Source organism: Falco biarmicus, chromosome 8 (assembly GCF_023638135.1).
Source record: "Falco biarmicus isolate bFalBia1 chromosome 8, bFalBia1.pri, whole genome shotgun sequence".
Classification (NCBI taxonomy): domain Eukaryota; kingdom Metazoa; phylum Chordata; class Aves; order Falconiformes; family Falconidae; genus Falco; species Falco biarmicus.
In genome coordinates, this window is record NC_079295.1 from 65016386 (window position 1) to 65035256 (window position 18871).

General features: G+C 53.3%; 1 protein-coding gene across 2 annotated transcripts in view; it reads left to right on the plus strand.

Moving 5' to 3' along the window:
• The window catches only part of DPYSL3 (dihydropyrimidinase like 3), a 39013-nt gene that overhangs the window by 19263 nt on the left and 879 nt on the right, over positions 1 to 18871 (plus strand). For both annotated transcript variants that reach the window (XM_056350182.1, XM_056350183.1), the window contains exons 2-13: positions 2179 to 2267; positions 4598 to 4782; positions 5836 to 6000; positions 6158 to 6219; positions 6588 to 6668; positions 9025 to 9093; positions 11601 to 11721; positions 13744 to 13900; positions 16358 to 16499; positions 16849 to 17019; positions 17620 to 17799; positions 18419 to 18581. In XM_056350182.1, the coding sequence (XP_056206157.1) occupies positions 2179 to 2267; positions 4598 to 4782; positions 5836 to 6000; positions 6158 to 6219; positions 6588 to 6668; positions 9025 to 9093; positions 11601 to 11721; positions 13744 to 13900; positions 16358 to 16499; positions 16849 to 17019; positions 17620 to 17799; positions 18419 to 18581 (1585 nt within the window). The remainder of the gene's footprint in view (positions 1 to 2178; positions 2268 to 4597; positions 4783 to 5835; positions 6001 to 6157; positions 6220 to 6587; positions 6669 to 9024; positions 9094 to 11600; positions 11722 to 13743; positions 13901 to 16357; positions 16500 to 16848; positions 17020 to 17619; positions 17800 to 18418; positions 18582 to 18871) is intronic.

Consider the following 18871-nt stretch of genomic DNA (forward strand, 5'->3'; position numbering starts at 1 on the left):
GCTGCTTGTCCCCTGTCACTGACTGGCTATAAGCAGGCTGGGTCACGCTTTGCTCTTTTAGGGATTTCTGAACTTAAAATTACAGTATTGTTAGTGAATCGACAATTGGATTGACACAAAAGGAAGGACGAGTATCCTGTGCTGGGGAAGGAGAATCAGTGGCTCATCAATAGCATTTGTTTGTGCTTGGGGTCCTTAGCCCCAAAGCTGAGCATCACCTGCAGATGATGGGCAGAGATGCAGCGCAGGCTGAGATCTAGCTGCCTGGGACTCCTGTGCCAACATGTACCCAGCTGTCCTCCTGCCTCGGCTGTACTTGAGGCAAAGAGCTGCAGGTGAGAGGTGGTGATGGTCCCCCAGGTCGCTAGTTGAGGCCGGTATCATCATGTGCTGCTTGTGATCTGTTAAAGCTAGCTGTTTAAGGGAGCTGCGCAGGGAGGTCTGTGACCAGCAACATGCCCTTGCTTCCAGACCCCCGCTTAGCCCGCACAGTTCTGCTAGACCTCTGGGGGAGAAGGGGAGCTGACCCCAGGTCTGCTCGTCGGGGAGGATGGTGGATCGGATGGGAACACAGGAACAATCCGGACGTGCGCTTTTCTTGGTGAGGGGCGAGGCTCCTGATCAGTGTTACGCTGTGCTGAGTGGGGGTGGGGGGGTGGGGGTAAGTCCTGCTTGCTGGGACTTGGGGTGCTGCTCATCGATGGGTGCAGCTGTGGGCAGGCACCTGCCTGGGAAGCGAGGGGAGACCGTGGCTCTTCCCCCTATGCCAGCACTGAGCTGCTGCTGGGCTGAGCGCACCGTGCGTTCTGATCCTTTCCCCACCCAGTTTCTTTGTCTCGACTGTGTGGATGAGATTGCTGTAAAAACGCTCACGGTCTCCCCTCGCTTTGGCTGCTGCAAGCTGCAGGGATGTGGGGGGATTCTCCTGCATCCTTCTGTTGCCAGGGAGGAAACTGCAAATTACCACCACTGTGGTGATACTGCTAGAAATCACCCCAGGGGCAGCGGATGAAGAACAAACCCAGTTCTCTGTAGGGGAATTAATTGTGCAAGAGGTTCACAGAACGAGGCTGGCGTGTGAGCCCTGCTCGAAGGCTCTGGTCAGCCACGGTCCAGGCTCGGACTGTGGAACAGGTTGTATTCACCTGTCAAAACCTGGGCTGTGGGCACCAGGGGGGAGCAGAGGGGGAAGGTAAGGGGAGCTTAGAGCTGGAGGGTCGTTGGAGATGTTTTAAGCAGTCAGGAAGTGCATATTCTCTGGAACAGCATGATTGGCTTATGTCACCTGAATTCATGGTAGCCATGTGTGAGATCAGGCTGTTTGCCCCTGCCCTGCCTGCAGCTAGTGTTCGGATTTGTGCAGGTGGAGGTAGAAGAGCAGGACCTCAGCCTTCCCAGCTCCTCAGGACAGGGTCTGTTCCCCACAGGACAGGGTCCGTTCTCTCCCATCAGCATACGCTGGGGTGCCCAGGTCCAAAAGCATGTGTACAGGAAGGGTGTAAGAGCCGGTGTGGTCTGGGCGCTTCCCCACCATCCAGCTGCGCTCCTTCAGAGAAGGCTGCTGGCCACTTTAGGTCAGTAGAAAGGACAACAGAGGAGGTGGTAAATGATGAGTCGGAAATGCAGTTTAATGTCTTCTGGGTCTTGTGTAGCCCTGTGACGTTTCTGAAACGCCTCAGGACTACCCTGAGCATTGCAGAGGCGGGATGGATTCCAACAGCAGATGCATTGTCTTCAGGGCTGCCTGTCCTGTTAGTGGTCTTTGTGAGGTGATAACAGATTAGAGAGATACACATTCTCGTCTTTAATGCAACTTATTTTGTGTGGTATTTGGATAGGATTTAAGGACACGCCCCTAGTGACAAACTTGCTGTAAATAGTGGTGCTTCGCTTGTGCTGCCTGCAGCGACCGGGGGAGCACTATCACCTTCACCTGCGGCTCTTTGTCTCAGGTGAACAGGCAGCACCTGTTCCACTCAGACACAGCCCTAGGAGTGTGGGGGTTTTTCAGTCCTTGCTCTTGCCCTGTCGTTTCAAGTGTCGGTACAGATGTGAGCTTTCCACAGTGTTGGCTGTTGGGTGAGCTGACTGATGAGCATCCAAGAAGGGCACTGTCCTGGCCGCTGAGAAGTGCCTGTATTGCCTGCTCCTGACAGCTGCTTGTTCTTTCCTTCGCAGAGTGATCGTCTCCTTATTAAAGGAGGGAGAATAGTCAATGATGACCAGTCATTCTATGCTGACATCTACGTGGAGGATGGCCTCATAAAGTAAGTATGGGGCTTCTGTTATCTCCATCTCCCCTTGAATCAGCTTCAAGTTGGGTGGTTATTGGTTTTTTGTGGATGTGGTCTGTACCCAAGTTGCTAGCCAGTAAAACTTGATAGCCTGCTCTGGTTAGCGGCTCAGCTCTCTGCAGTGTGTGTGAGCACATACATGATTGCCTGACATGTTTACTCAGTCAGTCCAGTGACTGAATTGCAGTCAGACTGGTGACTTCGTGATCCAGCATCCATTGTACAACAAAGATGTATTTAATTGCACCAGGAACAAGATTTATCTTTGACTCCTGTTTTGCTCTGTGTTAACACTATTAGCCTGAACAACGCCCCACAAGATCCCATTTGTTAGCACTAACAAGGACAGTGTTGTGCTGCAGGTCATCTGCAGCCTTGAGATTTTCAGGAATTGCAGGCAAACCTCTGGGTCCCCCCAGCTTCTTTGTGTGTGTTTTAGAGGTGCAGTGATAACTCCATTGTTTAAAGGCTGCAGTTCAAATGCATCATGTTGGGACCCCAAGCTGGGTGAGTTAAAAGAACTGTGATAGTTCGTAACGGGAAGACTTGAATAGGTGTTGCTTGCTCTATGGTAAGAGGAAAATATCCAGCCTTCCAACAGGGTGGTATATTTAACAAATCCAGCAGCAGAGAAGTACTTCAAGCAGTGCGACTGTATTTTTATGAGGCTGTTTTTAGCTAGTGGACAAGAGCATTCATGACTGACTAGTACTTGTACCCAGGCAGGGATCAGAGCCAGCTTCAGGTCTTGCTATGGCACAGACTTAGCTAGGTATCCTTGAGCAAATCACTTGGCCTCATCTGCAGCCTTGTGTGTCACAGAATCTCATTGCCTGGGAAGTGAAATGCTCTCACAAGTGAATTCTGGTAAGAATAGAGCAAGCAGTTTTAAATCCTTTGGTGATGGATTCATCTCAATAAAGGTGGTGGAAAGAGCGGCTGGTTTATTGCTGTGAGGACACTGGAGCCAGCAGTTCTGTCCATAGAACTTTTGTTATTCTAAGGAAAAAAACCTGCAAAGGGCTGAGGTTGAATGAAATGCAGAAATGGAATTTGCTCTTCATTTACCTCCCCAGTATCCCAAGGAAATCAGATGTTTTCCACTAAAACCAACTTGTCTTTTGTCTTGGTTTATTCAGGGAAGACTGAGGAAGGCTTGATGAAAATAGGATTTCTGAAAGAAGAGATTTGAAGGCTGGGTGCTACATATGGACAGATAAAGGGATTGAGGGGGCAGGGGGCTGAGTGAAAGGAGCCCTCAGGTTCAGGTGACCTGGCCTGCAGGAGGTCTTGAGTACATCCAGGGGGGAGACTGTTGTGTGCTGGAACAGTACAAACTCCAGAGAGCTATAGTGGCGTTTTAATTTAGGAGTACACGTATGCTGGAACTTTTTAGGTTTCCTGTTTTCAGAAGATATTTTTAGGTACTTGGGATTTTAGCTGCCTTCACTACAGCGTGGCCCTGCTGATAGCAGAGGCATCCTTCAGGGCCATGAAGGTGACAACATGAGAGGGGAGGGCTCTGGCTGCACTCCTTGCGAAGAGAGTGAGCCCAGCACTTCCAGGCTGTGCTGCGAGCCCAGCCGGGCTGTGCTGTGCACTTGGTGAGCTCCTCCCCAGCTTCCTGGAGGGAGGCTTCCCTTTACCCTCGGGGCCTTGTGCTGTGAGCAGCATTACAAGTCCCTGATGAGCCCTGAGCTGGTCTAGCGGTTGTGGCATTACAGTGGGAAATCATCTTTGTAAGTAAGCCTCAGACTTGAGCCTTACTTAAGGTGGGCAGAGGGACGGGGGAGGGGAGAGATTAGGGGTGCAGCTTACTGGAAACAGGGCTGGTGTTGGGTTTTGTGAGCATGCACCCTCGGTGAACAGGTAGGACTGCTACACTGGCAATGCTTGCAGGAGCTTGACTTGTGAGTCTGTGGGGTACGAAGTGTCCTAGGCAGCTTCACACCATATGCTGCAGAGATCTGCATGCCTGTCAGACCATGCTCCCCAACGACCCCAAACCTGTGCCTGCCCCAGGCAGCAGGGCTCATCACAGACACCACTAGAGCAGTCAGACAGATGGCAGCCACCCCTGGACTGTGCAAATCATAGGTTTAAGCAAGCTGGACAAGTGTGCATTTTGCTGCAAGGTGAGGTGGTTTGACTGTGCTGGCTCCTGCAAGGCCAGGTCTGGGAGTGCGAAGGAGGGTGGCTTTGCTGCTGCCGGCGCGAGCAGACCTGGCTGGACTGTTCATTGCTTATGTTGTGGCTGGTTGTCCTTTGTGGGGGGCTCACTCATCTTGGTGTCATCTCATCAGGCAGATCGGAGACAATCTGATTGTCCCTGGAGGGGTCAAAACCATAGAAGCCAACGGGAAGATGGTGATCCCTGGAGGAATTGATGTTCACACTCGCCTGCAGATGCCATACAAGGGGATGACAGCTGTGGATGATTTCTTCCAAGGAACGAAAGCAGCCCTGGCTGGTGGCACCACCATGATCAGTGAGTGCAGCAGGCAGGTCCTGTGCATGACAGCACCCAGCATGCTTGGAACATTGCCCAGTTATTTCTTTCTCTCTTTGCTTTTCTCAGTCATCTTTGCTTAAAAGGTCCATGACAGTGCGCGCTCATCTTTTCTGCGATCTCTGTCAATACAGTTTAGAGAGCGAGGATTGGGATGAATCTTTGGGACCCTTATTAATAATGAAGGGGTGGGACAGGGGATTTGTATAGGATCCCTTGCCCTTGCAGATCTGATGTTCTGCAGTGCTTCGTTGTCTGCAGCCACTGTGCCACTGGGACCCTCAAAAAGGAACAATGGCGTAACGGTTTTCCTTGTTAAATAAAAATAGGGCAGCATGATGCTCAGATGACTCTGAGCAGAGGAACAGAGCAATGTCCTGGCATCTCACACTGCCTGGAAATAAACAGTGCTAACGAAAAAGGAAAGGGAATTCTGAGGTCCTTCCCTGTAGAGGGCCACTGCTGGGCACTGGTTTGAGGTCCAGGTTTTAATGCTGTGCAATGGTCACAGCTGCATGCACCGCAGGGTTTCTTGGGATGCAGGAGCAACTGTTCGTCCTTCCAGTAAAGGACTGGTTTTCTTCTCCCTGCACCGGTTCTCCTTCCCCCTGGGCCAAGAGGATAAGTTGTGCGAAATGGACTGTGGCAGGGCATGAGGATTACATGGTGGGCCGTAAAAGGTGCATTAGTATTGTGGCGTGGGAGGAGGCTGTGTGCTAATGGGGTGGAAGTCGGGGTGAGGAAGGACAGGATCCTTCAGCTATCAGCTGATTTCTCAGCAGAAGCCTGTAAAAGCCCCTGGTCCCATGCCAGGGGCTATTAAGCAAAGGCTCTGTGTGCTTCCCTGCCAATAAATGTACTTAGAGGAGCAGGGCTCACCACGGCAGCGATGGGGACATCTTCGGAGCTGCCCTGCAGCTGCTGGGGAGACGAGCCTGGGCTTGTGGGGATGGCCGGCAGCATGCAGGGCTGCGGTGGGGTGGCCGGGGCATGGACCCCCTGCCAGCCCTTGCCCCCGCTGTGCCCCTGCAGTGGACCACGTGGTGCCAGAGCCCGAGAGCAGCTTGGTGGAGGCGCTGGAGCGGTGGCGGGAGTGGGCCGACGGCAAGGCTTGCTGTGACTACGCGCTGCATGTGGACATGCCGCGCTGGAGTGACCGTGTCCGGCAGGAGCTGCACACCCTGGTCCAGGAGAAAGGTTTGCTGCCCGCCGCTCCCAGCTCCAGCCTCAGCCAGCCCCGTCCTCGCTGAGGGGTGGCCGTGCTGTCGGGTGCCTGCTGGGAGCCTTGAGCTGTCCTGTGAGGGGCTGGCGGGGAGGGAGAGCCCTGGCTCACCTCTCTCTCCTCTGCCCCTAGGAATTAACTCCTTCATGGTGTACATGGCCTACAAGGATTCGTACCAGATGTCAAACACCGAGGTGAGATGCCTTTGGCATGAGGGGCAGCGGGGGGCGGCAGCCGCGGGGGGCACAGGGAGGCTGGGGTGGCAGGCGGCCCCTCTCCTCTTCCGCCTTTGCAGGGCCGCCCAGGCTGCGGCCGTGGTGGGCTGGCCAGATGCTGTGCTGCGGCTGGAGACAGGGGTCTGGCCTGGAGATCACCAAGAGCATCCACCGGCAGCCATGGTCTTCGGAGAGCAGCGCCTGGCACCTGCCAGGGCCTCGGGCTGAAGGGCCATGCAGGGCCATGGCCGTGGGGGTGCCATGGGGGTGTGTGGGGGGTGCCATGGCCATGCGCAGCCTGGGCAGTCTGTTTGCTTGGCAATCATTTTCTCTTGTCTCCATTTCAGCTGTACGAGATATTCAGCTGCCTGGCAGAACTGGGTGCCATAGCTCAAGTTCATGCTGAAAATGGAGATATAATTGCACAGGTAACTAACTGCTCTTCTGGTATGCAGGGACTGAAAATCTGTCCCAGGCAGGTTCGGTGTGGGACATTAGCAAAATGACTACAGCTGCATGGATGTCTTTTGCTAGGTGATCTATTTGCTGCTCGAGCAGAAATATCACATTTACCAAGATTTTCTGCTGTATGTGGTCCATAAATGAATCTGAAATAGCAAACTAGCAATTTAAATGGAAGAGAGCAGGCTCTCAAGTATGGTATGTTCACTCCAGCCACAGCTCTTTCTTCAGTGTGGAGAGGTGGAGACCTTTGCCTTGCACATAATTAGCTAAGAGACTGAAAGTGTATTGAGAAGTGCTGCAGCAAGAGAGGAATTTTCTCCCTGCTGTAAGCAAGCAGCCGGCTAATGGAGCTGGATTTGTGAGGGAGTTGTTATGAGGGATGTGGTTGGGTGTGTAAGTAGGTGGTCTGTATTGGCCTGCTGCTTTTTAGTTGGTCCTGGATGAGAGAAAGTCCAAATGTTTTGATTTCCATTAAGACAGAGAAGACATTGCTCAGTTATGCTCTGCAGCTACTTGTTTTTGCCTGTCTCTCGTTCTTGGGAGTTGAAGGAGTGTGAACTAAGAGGGCATTCTTTGAACATCCTCTCAGACTACAAGAGTCAGTTTTTCTTTGGACATTTTAGAGCTGCAGTGCACAATTGTATGGCACTTTCACATGGATACAAAGAGTGATCAGAGGAGTTGTATTGCCTAGAGATTACCTCTACTTCAGCACCAGCCTAACCACAAAATGCCCCAAAACTAATAGCTGGTAGCACGTCACAGCCCTGGGAATTGCTTCCTTCTGTCAGGACTGATTGAAACATCACAAGCTGGTGTGGAGCTCAGTGTTGTTAGCACAGAGACACGATGCTTGTGGTCATCTGCTGGTGGAGGTTCCCAGGAAGAAAGCAGAGGATTTGTTCTCTGTACTCGTCATTTCAGTCCATTTTACTTTCAGTGGTCCGGGCGGTTGTGTGTTTCTCTGGAGTTTGGTCAACACGGGAGAGGAGGTTGCAGGGGAAGAGATGTGATGCATGGCCTGAACAGAAATAGGACATGAGCAGAGCTCTAGACTTCAGACTGATGTGCTGTAGGTGGTGAGAGAGTGCTTCTTGTTTGACGAAGAGCAAGACGCATTAGGAGTGTTAAGTCCTTGCATGGTGCTTTCACTGTAGCAGAGAAGGTGTCAGAGGAGGTAACACACAGCACTTACCTGCTGTGAAGCCTCATCCTTTGATACACTCCTCCAACAGCTATGAACACATCTGTTATCGTTGCTGGAGTTACACAGTCCTGACAGAGATTGGTGACATTATTTAATTCTCATAATATACTCAGTACTCTAGGAGACGCAAGAAAAAGTGCATAAACCTGCTTGCTTACAGGCTTGCTATTACTGCTGCTGTACATCCACTTCATGCTCCACAACACCTCTTGGAGAAATGTTGCTTGCTGTGCAACTGCACATGGTTTCTGCAAGTCAAGGGCAGGTGTTGGGTGGCAGCAAACATGGGCATTGCCACAGGCAGTGACAGCATGTGGTTGAAGATGTGAGGGTCAGAAAGATCCTCCAGGCCTCAAGGCCTCCAAGGCCAGAAAGGTGCCTTGGTCAGGGCAGACCATGAAGTCCCCTTGCCTGTTTCCTTTGACCTCTGTCAAAAGGAGATGATGAAGATGAGGGAATATGAGAGAAGTCTCTAGGGTACAGGCAGGAGATAGGCAGGCCAGTGCATGTGGTGCACACACACAGTTGTCCATGGTCTTAATTATAACAGCAAAATACTTGGAATAACATTAATACAGGAACCAACACCCCACACCACCCGTTTCTAAAGAAATTTACACAGGACAGGTTTTAGCACTTGCTGATTTCCAGGTGATTAAATAACATCACTGGGGACCCACGAGTAACCTTGGGAGGATAATTTTTTTGCTGGTTTTAATGATTGTTTTCTCAATAGTTTCTACTTGGACAATTTGCTTTTCAGAAGGGGAGTCAGGGAGGGCCTTGGAAAGGGACTGTAAACATCAAGTGGTGTACGTGGAACTGGGGAGTTTTGTGCCTGTTTTTCACCCACACCACTCATTTCATCAAAGAGGTTTCCTTTGGTGTCCGTGCTCCCTCCAAGCCCTCCTGTTTCCCCATCCTCCCTTTCTTCTCTCTCAAACCCCAAACCCCTTGAGGGTGCAGCAGCCTCTCGCTGTGCATGGTGGTCCCACAGGACATAAAGTGGTGGCAGTCCTGACAGAAGGGCTCAACACAGGAGGGATCTGCTTTTCTGTGTAGTTGATAGTTTCACAGTCTTCTAATGTCCCTCTGTCCTTTTGGTGTCCTAGGAACAAACCAGGATGTTGGAGATGGGAATTACTGGCCCCGAGGGCCACGTGCTAAGCAGACCTGAGGAGGTAAGATGCAAAGGACAGTACCAGCCTTGCTCAGCACTGAAGAGCTTTCCCCACAAGTCACAGTAGAGCTTAGTGTATGTGGTGGGGCCAAGCAAGCAGTGTGTGTGTATGCATCCATGGGTATTCATTTATACAGGCAATACAGTCTTACTCATCAGCAGCTCAGGAAAGAGCAAAGTGCACATTTGTGACAAACACTTTCCAGTCTTGCTCAAGTCTCCTAGCAGAGACAAGGGCTTCTGAGCCTCCCAGAGATTAATCTATCAACAAAAAGGTCTATTTGGCTGTAGCAGCATTTGGGGCTGGTCTGGGGGCATTTGTCTTGTATAGGTGCCTCCACGGGTGTGAGAGGCCTGGGAAGAACCAAATGGTGAGTTTTAGTTTCTCTGAAAATTCACTGTTCACGTCCGTCAGAGTGCAGACAGATTCCAGCCTCTTTCTGCTTAATCTCTGCTTAGGGTCTAAAGTGTGTTTTAAAATCAGATGGACAAAGACGTTGGTGGAACGAGTGGGAGGGAAGGAGAGGGGGGGAAATTCCCTGGTTACAAATCATTGTCAAGACACTAATTAGATTACTTCTAATTTTAGCTCACAGAGTATTTTTCTGTTTGGTCCATTAATCTGAGTTGAGTCTAATTTTAGATAGGTTTTCTTGAGATAGCTCCCTGCTGAGAGGTGCTTTTAACTTTCTCCACAGCATGTGAAAGAAGAAAACAATAGGAATTTGGTACAATAGCAAAGCCAAGCAGGGGAGCACAGGGATATATTTGTACTTCAGGAAATAGAAATCAGTTGGCTTAAACTAAAAGTGTAAGAAGTTGACTGTATTGTGGCTGGTAACAACGTATATAGCCTAGTGTACTACAGTGCTTGTTCTCTTTGAAGTATGAGAGTATAAAGCATTTTCCTGTACAGGGAAGACGCTCAGTGTCAAATCCAGTAGATCAGAGTCCCACTGTGTGTAAACTGCCATTTATTTTTATGGCTCTAGACCCATTGCCTCTAGCTGGCAAGCTAACCTGCAATTGCAGGATGCTGTGGTTGTGCCAGGATTTGAGAACTGTCCTATTATCGTAAGATAGCACTGTGGCTCTTCTCGTCCAAAGCCAGTAAAACACTGTTGAGTGTTTGATCTTGAAATGCCATTAAAGCATAAGACAGATGAAGGCAGTGGAAGAAGGCTCTAGGTGCCATCTGTTCAGCCAAATCCAGATCTCATTGCCTTTGAAAATGAACACTGTCCCTTTTCCAGAACGGAGTCTACCTGGGAAAATGTTAGGTAGACCGCAAAAACCCTTCTACCTCCCATAAAGCCTTCAGGTTGATAGCAAAGGACAGGGGAAGCGGTCCATAGCTCTGTGGGTCTGCTCTGTCCCTGAGGGACCTCAGTGGGAGTTAAAGACATGCTATTCTGTCAAGTGCTGGTGGTGATTTGGTAGGGCAGGATGGTGCTGTCCTGGATTGTTGCCTGCTCTAAAGGGTATTCAGTGACGGCTCTGTTTGCTCCTGTCCATATGCTAAACCCTGTCAACTACTCAAGTCCATAAGTGTGCTGACAAAAATGTTTTCTTGTTTAAATTTGTGTTTAAAATGTCTTTAAGCAGAAGAGAAAATGCTGTTTTCACTGTGCAGCGAATAGGCCTGCAGAAGTACTAGAGGTGTATGAATGCACGTGTGTCTGGGTGCAGTGGTCTGATTCTGCTGCTGCTGGGAGAGTGAAGCTTACCCAGCCAGCTGCTGCGTTCCCTGCAGCTGGCGGCCCTGGCCTCCCCTGGGAGCTGGCTGATTGGTACATTGTCTTTTTAAGGCTTCTGTTTTGAACTTTCTCATGCCGAAGCTTGAAGCCAAACTGTAGAGCAAACACTTGGAGAACCTCTGGGGTTGAACTCAGGCTGAGCACGGACTGATGTAATAGTCCAAAGATACCCCCTGTGATGGAAATGCACCCTCTGCTAACAGCAGGACAGTGAAGCATGGGGCGGGTGTCAGCAGGCTGGGATGAGCAGCAGCTGCCCCAGACAGCCAGACCCTGACGGGAGCAACCTACCAGCATGTAGCTCGTTGCACCCCAGCCATGGGCAGGGTGACATTTGCTTAAACCAAATTCAGCCACAGGAGAGCCTGGAGCAGTGGGTGGTCTGGAAGGGCAGACCCTTTCGTTGTCTGGCGTCAGCCTGGGAGCCATGCTGTCAGGCATGGGCAGCAGTCCCTGGGCTTCTCTGGCTGTCAGGAGAGCTGGAACCAGGCAGTGGAAAAAACAGCAGATGCAGCTCTGTGCTGGCCCCTGAGCACCAGGCAGTGCTCCCCTGCCAGGTGTCCTGTGGCTGCAGCCTGCAGGGAGGCCAGGCCCCGAGGAGACTGAAGCTTCGCCCCTCGGGTCTCCTTGGTTAACCTGCCCTTGGGGAGCCAGGGGTGCTGGCAGCAATCCATGGTGTGCCAAGAGGAGCACGGGCTCCTCCCTGGCCACCCAGTGCTCTTCTGCAGCCATGCACTGTTCTGTCTTCCAGCTGGAAGCCGAAGCTGTCTTCCGGGCCATCACTATTGCCAGCCAGACCAACTGTCCTCTCTATGTGACTAAAGTGATGAGCAAAAGCGCTGCTGACCTCATCTCGCAAGCCAGAAAAAAAGGTGAGTGGCAGCTGCTGCCGCACACAGCCTTGCTGTTGCCCCTGGGATCCCGGACAGCTGGATTTGGTGGTCCCTGTGTCATCATGGTTGTTTTGCCAAGACCACGGCTGTGCCTTGAGTGTAGTCTAGTACTTCCCCATTGGTGGGGGATTTACCTGACTTGTGAAGGGCACAGGAACGCTGCACCAGATCACATGGAGCCACCTCCTGTTGCACGTCAAGTGACATCAGCATGTGGGTTGCAAGTAGGAGCAATGTTTTAAACACCAAAGTTTGCCTGTGGCTGCGAAGGGCTCTCTGAGGAGACTAATCCGATCCCTGTGCAAGTGGTTTGAGCTGCTGCATATAGCTCTGGCTTCCCTTTGAAGTGCCAGCCCCTCTGAGGCACCTGGGTGCCTTTTCGGGTGGCTGGAGGCTCTGTTTGTCAGCGGTGATGGAGCACAGGGACTCCCCACATGCACATGGCACATCCAGAGCCACGTTCAGTGAGCTGTGTGCCCCTGCCCCATCAGCTGGTGCACGAGGAGGCTGGTGGGCAGCTCTTCTCTGCCAGACCCCAGGTGCCTGTAGTAGCAGCTGCCTGCTCATGTCCATCACTCCTGGCTGGCAGGAAGGACACGTGTAAACACACACAGGTACTTTGAAAGGCACCGCTCGGTGTCCACCCCAGGTTTCCATCTGGGAACAGCCCAGCTGGACCTTTCTTCCATGCTGCACAGCCAGCTTGCAGAGGAGCACACGTGCAGTCTGGGGTGAGTGAGGCGCCCTTACAAACAGGACTGTAGGATGGTGCTGGTCCACAGATTGGGCTGGGTGACCAGCAGGTACCTGTGGTTAGCCAACGTGCATTGATTCCAGCTCAGACATGGGGGTTCTGCCAGCCTGGCTGCTTTGGGACCAGGGTTTCTCCTGGGGGTTAAGGAGCAGTGCACCCTCCTGCCTTTGGGCAGGGAGAACAGAACTTTTAGCTGAGTGGTAGTAAGGTTCTGAGGATCTGCAGCCTCTATAGGAAGAGGGGAAGGGGAAATGTAAAAAATGTATTTGTAGAGAGGGTCTTGGTGGAGTTGGTAGCTGTGGGACATAGCAATGCCAAGTGTCTCCCAGAAGTACTTGCTCGGGCTGTGGAGCATTTGGAAGGAAAACCACAATTTCTCAGTCCCCATCCTAGCTTAGCAGCATGATGAGCCCTGCTCCGCAAAAAGCGTTTGGTCACCACCTGCTGCTGTCTCCCCGGGGCTGTCCCTGGCGTGGGGCACCAGAAGGTGAGTGAGGAACAGGAGAGGGGGACTAGCCTGCCAGTCTATGGTGGCACATGGTAAATATTTATGAGGGATAAGGGAGGAAGAATGCACAGCCGATGACGAAGGACATGGTGAGAGGCTTGGTTGCTGGTCTGGCATGGGTTCAGTGTCAGCGTTGTGCTCTGCCTGCCATTGCGGGCTGTCATTTCTTATCAGGTTGCCTGTCTCCTGCCAGGTGTGCCTGTGCAGCTGGTCAGCTCTGAGGTGTGACTGTTGCTCTCGGACTGAAAGTCCGTGGGGTGAAATGCCCCCGCTACAGCGTGGGGACACCAGTGCTTGCAGGGGGGGGCCCAGGGACCAGGGGCCTCACTTCCCAGGAGAGTGGCCGGGGCAGGGCAGATTGGAAAGCAGCCATCAGCTAGAACAGGAGACCAGGTTGCAAGCGTCGTTTGTCTCTCTGTGGTGTCTTCTGGGGAACACAGCTCTGTGGCTGTGCCTTCCTGCACTGTGCTCCAGCCAGGCTTGCTGCACCAGCAGGATCTGTGCCCTTAAAGCAGGAGGGCCCTACAGGGGTGGTGGACGGGGCTCACCCCTGACATCGATGCGGGCCTTGCTGTTCCTCCTGCCTGCCCCCCAGCACCTGAGGTCCAAGCAGGCAGTGTGGGACAACCCAACATGGGTCTGGGTGTTCTCTGGGCACGGCAGGCTGTTGGTAGTGCTGTGGGACAGAGAATGTGTCCAGGCTCCACCAAAACAGTATCCTTTCTGTCCCCCTTTCCAGGCAATGTGGTGTTTGGTGAGCCGATCACGGCCAGTCTCGGGACTGATGGGACACACTACTGGAGCAAGAACTGGGCCAAAGCTGCAGCATTTGTGGTCTCTCCACCTCTGAGCCCAGACCCAACAACTCCTGACTACATCAACTCCCTCCTGGCCAGGTGAGTGATAGCTCTGCTGGGCAATGCCGTTACCGGCAAGAAGTGGACTCTGACCTCAGGTAGGGAAGCAAGAGGTTGGGGTGGGTAGGTGGGGGGGGGCACTGGTCAAATACAAAGTGGGCATTTTCTCACGCCTGTGCAGGTGAGCAGTAGTACAGCCTGAGGAGTGCCGGAGGCCTTTAAGGGCAGCTCGTGCACATCTGACAGGGATGGTGGGTCGTTTTTTCACCCTCAAGGCAAGGGGGTGGGGCAGGGATTTGTTGAAAATAGAGAGCAAACAATAAAAGCACTTCAGCGATTTGCTTTGACCTTTCACAGTTATACTCCATCCTCTCACTGGCAAGGCACGCACAGCAGCTAGGGACACAGAGCTCATTGCTGGCCCTGTCCACGCGCCACGTGTGAATTGCACACCCCTCTCACCCGGTGCTTGCACATGGAACTGTGTGTGTGGCGGCTGCCCTGTGTTAGCCAGGGGATGACTGACGCTGGGCGGGTTGTAAATGGAAATGACCTTTGAAGTAAGCTGGAAACATCTAGGACTAGATGAGCAAGGGATGACTGGTCAGTAAGAGGTGTCTTGGCAGAGGGACATGTTAGGATAAACCTGGGTTATGCCAGGGTGGAGATGCCATGGCTGGTGTAAGAGAGGTGCCAGTGCATTTGCAGTCTGAATATGCAGCTCACCCTGGATTTTGCTGTGGTCAGGGAGTAAAAGATGCCTCTGTTTGGTCTGGATGTATGAATTAGGAGAAGGCCTTAGGTTAGGGACTGGCAGGGAAAAGCGAGCCCAGCTCCTGAACTGGCTTTCTAATCCTTCCCTTCCACTTCAAATACACCCCAGATCTCAGAGAGGCAAGTCCCTGCAGCCCACAGGCATCTGTCCTAAGACCTTTCCTCTGCTGTTTTCTGTAAGGCTTCAGCAGGAGGAGAGGCTGTGAAGCTCCAGCTGGGCTGGGTGGCTTTTCTTCCACCGGGATAAATCTGGTGGAGATTAGGAAGCGTGTTGTGTCATCAGCCTGGGCCTGTGGCTGTGCAGTCAGTCAGACATATGGCAGAAATTATCAGAGGAAGATGGAGATTACTAGTGGATTAAGGGCTGATTCGCAGCCCCGAGCAGAGACGTCATGGCCACACTGGTTCAGGTGCAGGCAGTCTGGGAGCCCAGGTGCTTGGACCATTTGCCTCCTGCGGGGAGTGCTGGGAGGTGGCCTGAGCTGGTCTGCTTCCTTTTGCCCAGTAGCGATGACTTTCCAGCTGCTGCCTGTCTGCTGCTCCCCGAGGACTCAGCAGCAGCTGGGTGACTTCCAGGGAGCCATGGGCTGTTCCTCACCTTGCCTTGCCTGTGAGCAGCTCGCTTGCTCTGCCTGTTCCTGCCCTCTGCCATCACTGTCAGTAGCTGGATGGGTCAGGGCATCTCGTCCAACCAGTGGCCCCTTCTGGGCAGAGAGCTCTGGGTAACAGTGTAGGGCAGCAGCTGTGCAGAGCATCGTAGTAAAGCTTTTCTGGGCCTTCCAGAGAGAGCTGCTTCCAGGGAGTCCTGACTCTCTTCATCCCACTGTCAAGTTTTTGTGTGGCCAGGGGGGACGTCTACTTTTGTGGTAGCGGTGTGGCAGAGATGCTGCAGCTTGGGCCAGGCTGCCCTTCCAAGCACACCTTCTCAGTCTGCGCTGTGGGCTGCTGTAGCTCGTGCTGTCATTGTCCATGCAGGGCTAAGAGGAGCCTTTGGTGAGCTCCTGCCAGAGGAAATGTCTCAAGCCAGAGCCCTGGAGCAGGGCTGAAGTGCTCTCCTCACTGGGGAAGGCTGGCATTGTGAGCAACGGTAGCCCACAGGCTCAGCCCCCTGTAAGCCGCTCCTGCAGCCGTGTCCCCTGTCCCAGCCTGCAGCAGGCTTCCTGTGGGGCAGGGGAGGGCTGTGCTTGCCCCTCGGGGTGCAGGAGCTGGCAGTACACGGTGAAAGGGCTGGCTGTGGGGGACAGTCCTTGGGTGGAGAGGCTCTTCCTCCCTGTGCAGCAGAAAGGCTGCTTTCCCAAGCAGACCTGACAAACTACCAGAAATGGTTTTTCTGACTCACAGTGGGATGGGTTTTTTTTCTGTGTTAGTGCAAATGATGGAGTTGGTATGGAAGGACATCTTTTGGCTTGACACAAAGGCCACCCTGTCCTGCAGAAGCCAAGCTGCTGACTCCTCTCGTGTGCAGGGTACTGCCTGTGCCACTGGCGGGCAGCACAGCATGGCAGAGCTCTCTTGCCCCCGTGCTCCCAGATGACGCAGCTGCCACAGGGGCAGAGTTGGGTAGAAGTCTTCAGACTGAGGGGCTGTAGAAATGAGGGTGTGGAGTAAAACAGAACTGAGCCAGGGGCTGCCCGTGCCCAGAGGAGATCCATGGCCCTCGTGTCCCTGCTGTTGTCTGACTGCAAAACAACTGACGATGATTTTGTTACCACCACCCCTCAGTGGTGACCTGCAGGTTTCGGGAAGTGCCCACTGTACATTCAGCACCGCGCAGAAAGCAATTGGAAAAGACAACTTCACAGCGATTCCAGAAGGGACCAATGGCATAGAGGAACGAATGTCTGTCATCTGGGACAAGGCAGTGGTAAGAGTCATGCCAGGGAGAGGGCAGAGTGGGCAGGGTTGGCAGGCACCTGAGACCTGTGCTTTTGCCCCTGCAGAGCTGAGCACCCAGCTGCCTGTCTCTCCTCTCTGGCTTTGAGAGTCAGGACAAGCCAGAGCAGCAGAGGCAGCTGTCATGGGTTCAGCATGAACAACCAGGAGCTGTGGCCATGCTCCCCGGTTTCAGTTTGTCTGGCACCAATAACAAGATCAGCCGCAGCGGTCTGGGTCCAGCCAGCCAGTGGCTTGTGTGGGAGTGAGTCTGGTACTTGCCGGGGCTCTTACTCTCCCTTTTCCCATAAGACCTCTTAGTTCTCTTCCTGTCTGAGCAGGCCACAGGGAAGATGGATGAAAACCAGTTTGTGGCTGTGACAAGCACTAATGCTGCAAAAATCTTCAACCTGTACCCACGGAAAGGGAGAATAGCAGTGGGCTCAGACAGTGATCTGGTTATATGGGATCCCGATGCAGTGAAGATCGTCACAGCAAAAACTCATCAATCTGTAAGCCCTTTGCTTGTCTGTGGGAATGCTGGAGGGTGGGGTGCGAGTGGCACTGGGTGAAGGCTGCCTGGCTGCTGCGAGTGTGGTGCTGCACTGCTGTGCTGGGCTCCAAAGAGGAGGGACTGAATCCAGGCTCCATGCGATGCCAGCTGTGACTGTGGGGTAGCATGTCTGTGAACCCTGGGCTCTGCATACAGGGCTTTTCTCACCCTGCTCTGTTGCTCTTCTCCTGAGCCTGGCCCATGCAGGTGTAGGGGCACACATTTCTCCTTATCTGGGTTCCTCTTCCAGGTACAAATTTTTCCTGGCTTTGCCAGCATGCTTTGTTCATGCCTTACCTCAAGCCTAGGTCCTGCCCTCCTCTGCTGTTTGAGTCCTTGCTCACAACGAGCTCTAAAGCAGCTGGTCCTGGTTTGTGTTGGGAGCTCTGGTGGGTTCTTAGTGTGAGGGACTAGTGACATAGAGGTATCCTCTGGGGCAGGGAAGGCTGTTACTTTCCCTGCACTAGTGACTTCAGCAGTGAGATGTGGGGACTAAACAGCCCTGAGTGGGCAGGCAGTGCTCCTGTCTCTCCTGACCATCATCCTCTGGTTGCTGCAGGCAGCTGAATACAACATCTTTGAAGGGATGGAGCTACGTGGGGCCCCGCTGGTTGTCATATGCCAGGGGAAGATCATGCTGGAGGATGGCAACCTGCATGTGACCCAGGGGACTGGACGCTTCCTGCCCAGCAGCCCTTTCCCTGACTATGTCTACAAGCGCATCAAAGCCAGGAGGAAGGTGAGGAGATGGAGGTGCCAAGAGACAAAACTGGGGCACTGTTAGCCCAAATTGTCTTCTTCTCTAATAACGGGTTGGTTTTCTGCTGCTGTTCTCACTGGACCCTGGAAACTGTGGCAAACTGGTGTATTCTGAACCTACGGCTGGGATAGCTAAGACTTGGGTAGAGGGCTTTGACCTTAGCGTTGATGATGTGCTAGCACTGGAGGCAGATGCTCGTCTGGTCAGCAGTGTGGGATGCGTGCCCTTGTTGCTGTCCTGCTGCAGCCAGAGTCTGGAGGGAAGTGCAGAGTGAAAAATGGAGAGACTGGGCAGAATGACCTTCCCCATCCATCAGCATACACCTGTGCTGAGGGGTTGCCTGTTGCACCAGGCTCTGCACACTCTGCAGGGTGGGAGGGAAGGGAGGCCCTCAGCTTGCGGTGGGTGGGGGGCTGTGCCAGGCTTCAGTGCTGCAGGGAGGTCTTGGGTGTTCAGGGCAGAGGGGGGTGCAGGGTTGGCAGTGCGAATTGCCTCTGCAGTGGGGCTGGGGAGCCAAGGATCGCTGGAGCGTGGAGCTGCCATCGGCAGGATGCTCCCTGGGAGCAGAGAAATGTCACTGTCTTCTCTCTGGTGACAGATGGCGGAGATGCATGCTGTGCCCCGGGGCATGTATGATGGACCCGTGTTTGACCTGACCACCACGCCCAAGGGGGGCACTCCTGCGGGGTCAACCAGGGGGTCCCCCACGCGGCAGACACCCCCCGTCAGGAACCTCCATCAGTCTGGATTCAGCCTGTCAGGTGAACAGATGTGGTGGCTGGGCTGGGAGAGCACAGAGCCACTGGCCATGCTGTCCCAGCCTCTGGGCTGGGGCAGGAGGCAGCTGGGAGATGGCCTGGGGTGAGCCGAGCATGAGTGGAGCATGGCAGGGAGAGACCCTCCATGTCCCTTAAAGGCCACGGCTGGAGCTGGCCCTCTGGCATGCTGCACCTTGCAGTAGAAGCAAGGCAGACTGTGGCTGTGGAGGTGCCGGCACAGCATCAGACCCTGCTTCTGCTGTGTGGGTCTGTTCATGGAGGAGTGTCTACAG